Source organism: Acomys minous (assembly GCF_964271855.1).
Source record: "Acomys minous genome assembly, chromosome: 8".
In the NCBI taxonomy this organism is placed as follows: domain Eukaryota; kingdom Metazoa; phylum Chordata; class Mammalia; order Rodentia; family Muridae; genus Acomys; species Acomys minous.
The window spans coordinates 35,077,613-35,090,259 of record NC_140489.1 but is presented as its reverse complement, the minus strand read 5'-3'; the positions used below and the strand labels follow the sequence as shown (position 1 = coordinate 35,090,259).

The 12,647-nt window shown below is 44.6% G+C and overlaps 1 protein-coding gene across 8 annotated transcripts in view; it reads left to right on the top strand.

Annotated features, from left to right (window-relative positions):
* Nucleotides 1-12,647, top strand: part of SIPA1L1 (signal induced proliferation associated 1 like 1) — a 277,017-nt gene that overhangs the window by 209,860 nt on the left and 54,510 nt on the right. For all 8 annotated transcript variants that reach the window (XM_084792053.1, XM_084792052.1, XM_084792056.1 and 5 more), the window contains 3 exons: nt 1,992-2,149; nt 10,158-10,731; nt 11,262-11,536. In XM_084792053.1, the coding sequence (XP_084648179.1) occupies nt 1,992-2,149; nt 10,158-10,731; nt 11,262-11,536 (1,007 nt within the window). The remainder of the gene's footprint in view (nt 1-1,991; nt 2,150-10,157; nt 10,732-11,261; nt 11,537-12,647) is intronic.

Sequence of the window (12,647 nt, the reverse complement as noted above, 5' to 3'; positions counted from 1 at the left end):
TCAAATGGCCTCATTCTCTGCTGTGCTCAGGCAGGTAAGGCCAGCTGCAGGATGAATCAGTGCTCTTCGAGGTGTCTGTGTTAGTCCCCCACTCAGCTAACCTCACGCCTCCCGGTTACCAAAGTGATGAGAAATAGGAAACAAAACAGGGAGTCAGCCATGGCTCTTCTGTAAACCCACCTGAAGAGAGCTCTCTGATCCAGGCTCTGTGGACAGTCTGAGTGGAAATCACCATTCTAAGAGAGTGAGAGTGAACTTATTCTGACCAGTCAGTAGAGCATTAATGAATAATCTGAGGAAATAAAAATCTGCCACTTTGAAGAGAGACATGAAGTTTGTCAGGGTACCATACTTAATCCCAGGAAGTAGCTGTTGGAGTACAGCCAGAGTAAGTACCATTTCAGGCAACTATGCACACACAGAGTTTAATTTGGGGAGCCAATGGAGGCAAAAATTGTAACTTAAAATGTGACAGTGATCTGTACTGCTACATACTAGGAATTTTCATTCTCTAGCTAATTAATTGCTTTCCTTCTGTGTCGATAACTTTGCACTTAAGGATATATTTAAAGAGCATATCTTTTTAAATAGTTTAACTTATTTAAAAATAAATATAACTTTTTACATTTAGCATAAGATAAATGGATGGAATCCTTTATTAAAACACGAATTCCACACATCACGACATATTGAAGAATGACTTTGCAGGAGAAAAAAAAGATAATGATATTAGTGTGGCAACAGAGGTGACATCTGATTTCAGCCCTGATCTCCCTGGAGAGTGAACTTGGCATGCTATATTCTCGGTAGCAATCAGTTCAGACCAGGCTTCATTTCCACACTGTCAGGTGCTTAGATGAAGCGAACCACCTCACTGGGAGATCGCTTGAATTGCTTTCAACATCCTAAGGGTAAAAGTGTTCCCCAGGGCTGGAGAATTAGCTTGCCAACGTTTTGCCCTTCCACAGGGCCCGGGTTTGCTTTCCAATACCCACTTGGTAGCTTACAGTGATCTATAACTTCAGTTCCATAGGATCCAATACCATCTGCTGGCATCTGTGGGCATCAGGTATGCATGTAGTGCAGATATTCATACAGGCAGAACACTCATGCTATAAAATAAAATAATTCACATTTTTAAAAGTATGTTTACCCAACATTTTTCTCCAAACTTCCAACTCTAAAAGGCTGCTGCCTTCCAGCTGGCAGCCAGCACTAGGTTATTGGTTTTATGTAATTTACATGCTTTAATGTCCCCAAAGAAGTTAAATAAAAAATAAGTTGTGTGAGTGCAGGTATGTGTGCAGCATAGTCGATGCCATGTTTGTTTACTTCCTTTTTCCAGAGCTTCCATAAAACAGGATGAGTGACATAAGCCTCACTCTATTGTTCTTGTGCCATGGTCACACTGTCTGAGAAGCCTCCTCAGAGGGCACCGACTGGCTTGAGGCGCCTGAGTTGGACGACCACCACAGAGAGTCTGTAGCGTGGATCCCAGGTGGTCGGAAGCAGCTCTCTGTAATTAAGGAAGCTTTTGAAACCTGAGACCTGACCCACCTTTAAAATGCTACTACTTGTGGAATAATACTAATTTCTATGCTCCCAGCTTGCAACACAAACTGTCTATCAGGAAACCCCTTCTCCACATTTTCTGTGAAGGGAACTGCCACGTAATTGTGTTTTAATTACTTCAGCCGTTCCACATCTCTAAAAATCTTCCCCAATGGCAAGTTTCTTGTCTGAAAACAGAACACAGCTGTTGCTATAGAAACTGAGGACATGGACATCTCAGCTATAAGTTAACTTTGTTTGAATGGCTGCATCCTTTATGCAAATTTTCGAGTATTCACTTCCAGGCTAAAGTGTTGACAGGAGCTGTGACCACCTGCACCAGCACATGATGAGTGGAGTAGGTGCCTTTAACATAGACAATGGTGGATGGTGTCTCCAAGTGTCCACACTAACGTTGGTGCTTGCTTGTTCTCTTGTAGCTCCTGAGGAAGCGGCACATCGGAAACGACATTGTGACAATAGTTTTCCAAGAGCCTGGGGCACAACCATTTAGCCCTAAAAACATCCGCTCTCACTTTCAGCATGTTTTTGTCATTGTCCGGGCTCACAACCCCTGCACCGAGAGTGTCTGTTACAGGTAGGCATGGGGCTGCAGTGGCTGAGGGGGAGGTGGGTGATGGTCATACTCAGGGTCCCTCTCCCCCAGCTGTTCTTTCTAGGGTACAGTGGGAAGTCTGTTACTGTCATTTTTATCTCTACATAGTGTGCGCAGTTGGCTGAATTCACAGGATGATGTAACTGGTGGTGTTGGCATTCCCCCGGCTTGTTGGTTAGACACCTGCCGTTTGCATTTACACCTCCTCCTTAGGTGCTGTCCTTCATCCATACCATCTGGTCACTGACTAATTACTCAAACTGCTAATTATATATTTCTTTTGGCATGGCAAAAGCAGAGAATAATGTTCATAATAAATAGAAGTTTGTTTTTAAAAAATGGTTGCTATTTTAAAAAGTTCACTACTCTAACATTTCTGAGCATACTCTTAAAGGCTTTTCTGTGTTTTATTAGACATCTGTGGTAATTGTTTCAAATACCCCTGGCATTTCCCATGTGCTGTCTACTGGGTTTGTGCAGAGGATTTCCTACTATCATGTAGGTAGACAGTAAAACCCTTCTGAATAACACTGGGAAGTCTGGCCAGTGGACTGCCACACAGTGTATTTTAAAGGAAGCTTTTTCTTTTCATGTCTTTGTTTAAACCACCACTGTCCAATGGAAACAGTGCAGGCCACATACTAATTTTGTTTTTTAATAGAAGATTTTTTAAAACTTATAATTTAATTACATTTCTCCCTTCCCTTTTCTGCCTTCAACCCCTAATATATACCCATCCCCACTCCTTCAAATTCATGGCCTCTTTTTTCACTAAGTAGCCAGATTTTTTTCCCTAAGGAACTCATAGGTAACGTTATTTGACACTGTTTTTGATCCAATGTTTTGTTTTATTTATTAAATACAGCTATCATTACTAAGTCATTACTTCTGCATTATAAGCTGTAATTTTAAATACTGATACTGATTGTGACCTTACCCTCTCTTGGTGGTGGTGTTCTGTTTTGTTTTCAAGACAGGGTCTCACTATGTAATTCTGGAGCTCACTCTGTAGACCAGGCTGCCCTTAAACTCACAGTGATCTACCTGTCTCTGCCTTCTGTATGATGGGTTTAATGGGATGAAAGGCGTGTACCACTACACCCAGCTAATTGTGACCTCCCTTTGGACTAACTTGACTGCCTTTTAGCTAGAGCACATCTTGGGTAGGATACTAAATTTTCATTGAATGAACTTGATCTTTGTTAGGATTTCATAACACTTATTTTTTTTTCTTTCTTTCTTTCTTTTTTTCTTTTTAATAACACTTATAACTGAAAAGTATAGTGGCATACTCAGGACATTTTGTAAGTTTTGTCTGAATCTTGTGTCCATTTTTTTGTTTTGTTTTGTTTTTGTTTGTTTTGTTATGTTTTTGTTTTTGGTTTTTTTTTTTTTTTTTTGGTTTTTTCGAGACAGGGTGTCTCTGTATAGCCTTGGCCATCCTGGACTCACTTTGTAGACCAGGCTGGCCTCGAACTCAGAGCGATCCACCTGCCTCTGCCTCCCGAGTGCTGGGATTCTTGTGTCCGTTTTTAAAGCTTATATTAACTAAGTTTTATCTGGATTCAGTGTTCCTCGTCACACTAACCACATTTCAAGTGCTCAGTAGCTGTGCTGAGTGCTCGCCACCAACCTGCAGCACTGAGGGCAGGAGTCTTGGCTGTCTTCAGGGTTTTCTTTTCTTCCTTTTTTCTTTCTTTTAAAGATATATTTATTTATGTATATGATGCTCTATCTACGTGTACACGTGCATGCCAGAAGAGAGCATCAGATCCCAGTATAGATGGTTGCAAGGATTTGAACTCAGGGCCTCTGGAAGAACAGACAGTGCTCTTAACTGCTGAGCCATCTCTCCAACCACAGGGTTTTCTTTTGTTTACACCTCACATAGATATTTAAAATGCTGAAAATTGCTGATTTTTCTGCCACTCTTTGAAATTCCTGCGTAAGGACCCCATCTCTTTAAATTGAATTTTATGCTTTAGGTATGAATGTTTTGGTTACGTTTGTGTCTATGCACCATGTACTTGCCTGGTGCCAGCAGAAGCCGGATGAGGGTGTCAGATCCCCTGAAACTGGAGTTATGGATGGTTGTGAGCTGCCAGGTGGGGCTGGGATTGAACCTGGGTCCTCTTGGAGAGCAGCCAGTGCTTTTAACCACTGAGCCCATGTGAGCCCATGTTTTTAACCCTGCCATGTGATCCTCATGGGATTCTGTACTGGGAATAGGGCACCCTGGTTCATAACATGACATGGGCAACCTGCAATTCCCCAGCTGCCAGCCATGCCTGAAGGCCTTGCATATTGGTCATCAGTGTGGCTATTTAGCCATTTAAATCCAAGAGCATATGTCAGTTTGTAACCATACCAAAAGAAATCAGAGAAAATTTGGAATCTGTGACCTTCTGTTGCTGTAAACTTACCCCTGTGTCCTCACGGGGTAGGCATAGTTTCTGGGTCATGTTGGATGTCAGGAAGCATCTAGAGGCCTAGGACAAACAGTGTTGGCTCTGCTCTTGCAGGCTTCAGTGTTGGTGAAGAGGAGAGAAAGAGTTTATTTTCTCATGAAAATACAGTATCCTGAGGCAGAATGGAACATTTGTGTTGCTTTCAAGGTGGTCCGTGGGTCCTGCTGTGAGTTTTCCTCATATCCTGGCAGCCCACTCAGACTACTGGGGATTGAATTCCAGTCCCTGTTGTTAATTTAGAGTATTTCAAATGCTTTTTCTCCAGAGATAAGGCTAGAACCCAGGGCAAGCACTCTACTACTGAGCTAGATCCCAGCTTTCAGATGTCGCCGCCCATTTAAATGTTCTGAGGCAGAACCATAGCTCAGTAGTGGAGAGAACACTTGTCTGCCCCACATTTCCAGCCCCAGGCCTCCTGGGCCCACCTTTTCCACTAGAGACGCTCACTTGTTGTTTTGTCTAGCTATCACCTGCTTGATGTGTGATACCTGGAACATGGAACCCTAATTTTTTGTTTTGTTTTGTTTTTTGTTTTTCAAGACAGGGTTTCTCTGTGTAGCCTTGACTGTCCTGGACTCACTTTGTAGACCAGGCTGGCCTCGAACTCACAGCAGTCCGCCTGTCTCTGCCTCCTGAGTGCTGTGATTAAAGGCGTGCGCCACCACTGCCCAGCAGGAACCATAATTTTATCAAGTGCCTTGCTGTAATGATTTGGAGGACAGGGGCAGTATGAGGATAATAAATTACAAGGATACTTAACCAAGAAAACAAGACTCAGCGTACTGTGTGTTGTAAAACACGGCTGTATGGAATTTAGTGGGAAACAGAGAGCCAGGTCAGGAGTGGTGAGTGGGTGTGTAGCACAAAGTGTAGGGATAGTAGGACATGGCTGCGCTGTAGAGTAGCCCTGGGGCAACAGTTACTGTGTCTCCATGGAAGACAGTTTTGTCATTTGCTTATATCTTTCTTTAGTCCTGAGCCTACCATGTATGTACCAGAGAGAACAAAGAGAATTTCCTACCATGGATCCAGAGAATGTGAACTAAGTTTGTCCTGTGGTTGATCAGAGTGCCCTCCAGCCTCGGTTTTTATTTGTGTAATTGCAGTGAGCCTAATTGCCTGGTCCCAGCTGATAGATCCGATTAGATATAACAAATCAAAAAGACAAAGGAGCTGTGTTAAATTAAAACTACACTGAAACCATCAGTATATGATTATTGTTAGGAGATAGAAAAGCCATCCACATCAAAGTTGCAGATTCAGTAATCTTAGCCAACTGGACTCATCTGATTTCAGAGCACCCATGGGGCTCCGCCATTTTCAGTAATGAATCAGTGGGTGTAGCATTTACCATCAAAGGTCACAGACACTGCAAAAAGAGACAAATGTGTGCCTCGTAATGGCAGAGTGCTACCCCAGCCTTGTCCCTTTCCCAAATCAAATTAGCCTGTGATCAAGCCTTTTCATCAAGGCACTGACAGGAAATACAGATGATCAAGGGGCAGGGTTATTCTGCACAGATGTCACTCTCTGGGCAACCAACAGCCAGTTTCCTCAAAAGATGCATTGCAAGAAAGAAAATCATAAGAAAAGTAGACAGGACCCTATAGAACGAAAAGCTGGTGAAGATGAACTAATCAGGGTGACATGCATGAGGCACGGACCCAATCTCTAATATTGTCCCTCCCAAATAATTAATTAATTTCAATGTGTGGATTATATCAAGACAATATGTCACGCATGCACAAAAGAGACAACCTTTAGACATCTGAAGGAATTGAAAATGGGACCATAAATTGATGAAATTAAAAATGATTAATTTTAAAACTAATAATAACTAGTTATACAAAATGACCTATGGTCTCCAAAATAGATGTTAACTTGGGTCTGTGGCTATATTAAAGGGATGTATGTTACCTATTTTCAGTAGTTTAGATGTAATAAATATTGGAGAGTGGCTGTGATGGAGTGCAAAGGATACTTAGAGTTAGGCCAGCTTATGAAATTGTGGAGATCTCAAATTCCCCCTTCTATGCAGTAGATGGCTGCCTATAGAATCTGCTTCAGATGCAGCCAGCAGGCAAGCAAGTGTGGTGCATGCACTTCCACAGGCCTGCCTGGTCTCTTCTCTTAGAAGAAGGTACCTGGGAGGTTCATCTATGAGGAAGAAGTCAAAGGAGGCAAGAGATGCACCAAGCCGTGGTTCGCCCTACAGCTAGCCTTCCTGTCACACTCTTTGCTAAAACTCCACAGCCCAGCATCCTGTCCAGGTCTTTCAGGCCTGTTCTTTCCTCTCAACCCCTTCTAGACCATTTCCCCACCTGACCTCGCTCTCACGAGGGACCTAATCTCCCCAGACATGTGCAACTCTGCGGCTCTCTTGAGCTGTTCTTGGGCAAAATGCTCCCCCACACACGTGCACACCCCATCTCTGCTTATGCTGCTTGCTCTATGATGTGTGCACACACACCTACACACACACACACACACACTTTGTTGGAGCTCCCTGAGCGTTGCTGGGGAGATGAGCACTGTTAGAATCCCACGGCTTCTGGACAGATGAGCTGCATATGAATGTGCTCATGTCCTGGCCCAGGCCTGCTCCCTGGAAAGTTCTTCCAGCATTGTTCTTTCTGTCTCCAGCTCCACAAGGGACCACCTCTACTTCTGAGGTGTGGTCAGTGTTTCTCCTTCTCCTTTTTTTGCTATGCAGATCCTGGTGTTTTCTAAAAAGTGAAAGATTTGTACCCACTGTTTCCCTAGAACACTGGGCATCCTCTGGGTCTCCCTGTTGTTTTCAAGGGCTTTGGAGAGTGTCCGTAGATCGAAATGCACACACATTGCCCTGGTAGAGCGTAAACTTGAAGCCAGGTTGGAAGTGAAGCTCATGATTTTATGCAAGTTTGAGGGCCAGTGAGCTTTCTAAAGTCCCTTTCAGTACTGGACTTCCTCAACTGTCAGCCTCTAAGCTCAACCCACCTAGTCCTCCATGATGCCAGGTGAACTGGTAGCTTATTACCAAGGCACAAGGCAGCAAAGGAGGCTGAGGGAAGCGTGTGAGCGGAGGCTCTTTGGAACCCCTTAAAGATAGCAAGGCCCACTTACAGTTAATCTTAGGGAACCTATATTTAGACATTCTAGACAAATTTGTTTTTGAATTGAGACAAAATATTCTAATTAGCTTAAACCAGGCTTTACCACCAAGACTTTAACATCTGTGGCACCTAAGTCAGTGATCCGCTTAACCTTGTGGGACCTTGGAAGTTAGTGCGGCTAAGACAAGACTGTGGGAAAGGCTCCTTCTAGGCGCTCACCTCCTCACCTTCTTCCCGAGGGTTCTGTTTCTAATACTGCAGGCCTGATTACTGTCTGTATCACTCACCTCCCATGTGTGGTGAATCACAGATAATTACATGGTAAAGACTCAGTTCTCTCCCTCACAGTTCGTTCTAGAAGCTTCTAATTATTGGTAGGCTGCCTGTGTGTGTTTGTCTAAAGTTCTGTAGTTTAATAAATAGATCTATGTACTCTTGCAGGCTCGGGGGCAAGTAGACATGCTCACAATCACACCCTGCTGAGTGTGTGCCTCTTCTTAGTTAAAATAAAATCGCAGCTGTTTCCTGAGGTGGAATAATGGTCTGAGTGACGTTAGCAAGAAAAGAAACTGCCAACTTTAAGATGAGAGGTACTAAATATTTCTGGGTCCTCACAGGATCCCTTGTAGAAAATCTACAAGATCTGGGTTGCAGCATTTCCTGCTCAGCTTCAGAAGGGGGAAAGCTAACACGATCAAACTGAAACTACACAGCTGCCAACAGCCAAGCCTGACGGTTCACACTGAGGAGAAACATTGCCTGTGTAATTGTGTGTAATTAGGTCCTAATGCATGCCCAGGGAGTCTGAGGCAGCTTCTGCAGTTAGAGCATGGGCACTGGCTGACACCTCCCTTTGTCATGAAGTGAGCCAGGCAGATAAACTTGTGAAAAGCATGTATCGTGTCCAAGATGTCTCCCAACAGTATAACTTTTTTGTTTCACCAAGTATAATTTCTAAGTATAAAATCTTCACTTGTAGACTTTTTTTTTAAATCCCATTTCTGTAAGATACTGAAAATTTTCTAAACTGTTCTGAATATCTTAAAGTGAGACCTCCCTACCCCATCTGGAGTAGGGTGAGACAGGATGTCATTCTTTAAGCTGTTCTGAAGCTCACTGTGTAGCCCAGGATAGCCCAAAGCTCCCAGCAGTCCTCTTGCCTGAGCTCCTGAGTGGCTGGGATTATAGGGGCGACTCTGACAGACCTGTACAGTAGCGGGGCCCTCAGCTCACTTTGAAGCACATGCTCCAGCTGTGCCCTTTCTTGAGAATTCAGACAAATGGTTCCAGAGCACACAGTTTCATGCCAATTCACTTTTAAGTCATGTGGGAGGGGATCATAATCTTCAGCCCCTCCGGGCTTGGGTAGGGGTTATGAAGCGTGATCTTGAAAGCTGATATGACATACAGCCTCTTTATTTCTACCCAGCTTTTTGTTGCTTAGGAAATTTTCAATATTTTTCTCTTTGAGATTAAAATTAATAGATAAGTATAGATGTTTATGGTCATCTTTCATGGGCCATTTTTTTTAGTTATGTGTATACAAAAGGAATGATGGGAACAAGCTTTCCTAGGTCAGTCTGACTTAAAAGAAAAAGGAAAGGGAGCTATGTTTATTATAGCATCACAGACGAAAGCCCAATGTGTGGACCAAAGAATAGCTCAGGCAAAAACAAACAAACAAACAAAAAACATGATTTTCAGGTACTGTGGCAATTCTCTAAAAATCATAATTACTGTTGACTTTTTTTATTTTAAAGTTATGCTTTTAATCTGGTCTCACAATGCCTCATAACAGAAGCCAGCAGTCACTTGGCTTTATTAGAAATCACTCGTTTCTCATAGGTTATGTATCCTCTGACATTTCCCTGTGAGCTATGTTTTGCCTGCAGGCATTCTGTCTCAAGTGGGAAACACATTTATGTTTTGACAGAGCTCTGATCTGAAAGGTTGTGTGATTATAGCAACCTCCACTGGGAATAGTCTGTGGGTATTTAAAGTAGCTTTCGTTCTCTTGTGTGGAACATCATAGTAAGTCACTCACTCACGCACATGCGTGCACACATGCACTATGATGATGTGGATAGTCTAGCTGCTGTAAAAGGGACGTTTTGACTAAGCTTTTAGGTGGAAAAGGATCTGTATGGAAAAAACTTAGAGCCTAATGGTTGAATGGAAAAGTTTACTCATTAAGCAGAAATTTGTCTTCTTTCTTGTACAAAACGAGCAATTGTTTTGCCTTTAGCATACGCCCCTCCCTTTCCTTAGCACTGGGGATCCAAGCCAGGGCCATGCTTGCACCACTAGAGCAGTGCTTTACTACTGAGCTGCATCCACTTGTCACAACACATCTTACCCCACACTGTAACAGAAGACATTCTCGCTGACACACATCATCTCATCCTTTGTTCTTTGCTTGTGTGTTAGTGTGGCTGTCACCAGGTCCAGAGATGTGCCTTCTTTTGGACCTCCCATCCCCAAAGGGGTCACCTTCCCCAAGTCAAACGTGTTCAGGGACTTCCTTCTGGCCAAAGTGATTAATGCAGAAAATGCTGCTCACAAATCCGAAAAGTTCCGGGCCATGGCAACAAGGACCCGCCAGGAGTACCTGAAAGATCTGGCAGAAAAGAATGTCACCAACACACCTATCGACCCTTCCGGCAAGTTTCCATTCATTTCTCTGGCCTCCAAGAAGAAGGAAAAGTCTAAGCCTTACCCAGGAGCTGAGCTCAGTAGCATGGGGGCCATTGTGTGGGCAGTCCGGGCCAAAGACTACACCAAGGCCATGGAGTTCGACTGCCTCCTTGGGATCTCCAATGAGCTCATCGTCCTCATCGAGCAGGAGACGAAGAGCGTGGCCTTCAACTGCTCCTGCAGAGATGTCATAGGATGGACGTCCAGTGACACCAGCCTCAAAATCTTCTACGAGCGGGGAGAGTGTGTGTCAGTGGAGAGCTTCATTAGCAGCGAAGAGATCAAAGAGATTGTCAAAAGACTGCAGGTGAGACGTTGCTTCTCCTGTCTCAGTCCTCCTTCATAAAGGTTTCAGGCTACTAAAGCCAGGGCCCAAAGCTCATGCGGCACCATTGGCTACTCTGGCAATTCCCTTGATGATGTGTGAAACAACCCAGTTTATCTGACACTCCTAGGAGGACACATTGGCTGGGGATTTGTGTTGAAAAGTCATGGTCATGTGACCTGATCTCACTGCCCTGGTGGCTGTGTTGCTATAGTTGCTGAAAAAGCTGTCAGAGTAGCTGCCACCGTGGTTTCCTCCCACCCCCCAAGGGCAGTTGCATTCAGAATACAGGTTCTCTTTGCTACCATCTCTCTGTGGCTCTTGCCAAGCTTTCCCTCTATGTCAGGAATGACACTGGGTTCTGTAGAGGCAGAGGTTGTGTTTGAAGCAGCCTGCCCTTCAGCCAGCTCTAGGGTGTTCGGGAATAATCTAGGGCAGCCTTTTTCTAGTTCTGCGTCCACTGTGTGATAGCCCACAGCTCCTAACCCACTGCCTCTCATTCCCTTGTCTAGTTTGTTTCAAAAGGTTGTGAATCAGTGGAAATGACCCTTCGAAGAAATGGGCTAGGACAGCTTGGCTTCCATGTCAACTATGAGGGTATCGTGGCGGATGTAGAGCCCTACGGCTATGCCTGGCAAGCGGGTCTGAGGCAGGGCAGCCGCCTGGTGGAGATCTGCAAGGTGGCGGTGGCCACCCTGAGCCATGAGCAGATGATCGATCTCTTGAGAACGTCTGTTACAGTGAAAGTTGTCATCATCCCTCCCCATGACGACTGCACCCCACGGAGGTAGGTCTGAGTCTGCAGCTGAGCTCAGGGCTGCCGGGCCACGTGGAGGATCTCTTGGTAGGCAACGAGGTAGCCAGAAAGAAGTTGGTGTCTTGTGAGTCCCTTCATGGAAAGTCTCCCAGGATGCAACTCCATGACTGACTAACTGGTGCCAGTCTAGGATTTGCATCTCTGGGAGAGTAAAGTTGCTGCTCTAGACATCTGCAACACCCATCTTGAGCATCTTGCACTGGCAGCCAGTAAACACAGAACATCAGGCCTTGGCCTGTCTGAATTTTCCCCTTCGTGTTCCGTGATGATCATACTGTCCTCACTCTCCCACTTATCTCCTTGCTGTTTAAAACCCAACTGTTGTTTTAAGCCCTACTGTCTGGGTCTGGACAGCTGGGCCCGACTTCCAGGCTCTTTCCTGGCAACATCTGTGGGGCCAGGAACTGGCTTTAGATGAGTCAGTGCTTGATGCCTTAACAGCTTGTCTGTAGCCTCCTCCTAGAGGGCGGAGCCAGAGCTCCTTCCTGCTTAGCTCCTGCAAGCCAGCAGCACTCCAAAACGTCACTTCTTTACCTTTACCTCTGGGGAAGTTGCTTGCTGGAACAAATCTTTTTCTTTCTTTCTTTCTTTCTTTCTTTTTTTTTTTTTTTTTTGGAGGGGAGGCGGGGGAGAGGGGAGCTTCGAGCCAGGGTTTCTCTGTGTAGCCCTGGCTGTCTTGGACTCCTTTTGTAGACCAGGCTGGCCTTGAACTCACAGCGATCCACCTGCCTCTGCCTCCAAAGTGCTGGGATTCAAAGTGTGTGCCACCACTCACAGCAGGGCTGGAACAAATCTTAACTGTTTTTTTCTCCACTAGGCTTGCCCACGTTATTTTTGTTAGCTGTGAAAAAAATCTGTAGCCAGGTGGTGGTGCCTTACACCTTTATTCCCAGCATTCAGTAGGCAGAGTAAGGCAGAGGCCAGCCTGGTGTACAGAGCAAGTTCCAGCACAGCCAAGGCTACACAGAGAAACCCTGTCTTGAAAAACCAAAAAATTAACAACAACAAAAATACGTTGTTTACTTTTAGCCACTGTTTCTGAGAAGTTCTCTTTGAAGTTTTAGTAGTTAAAGCAGGGTGT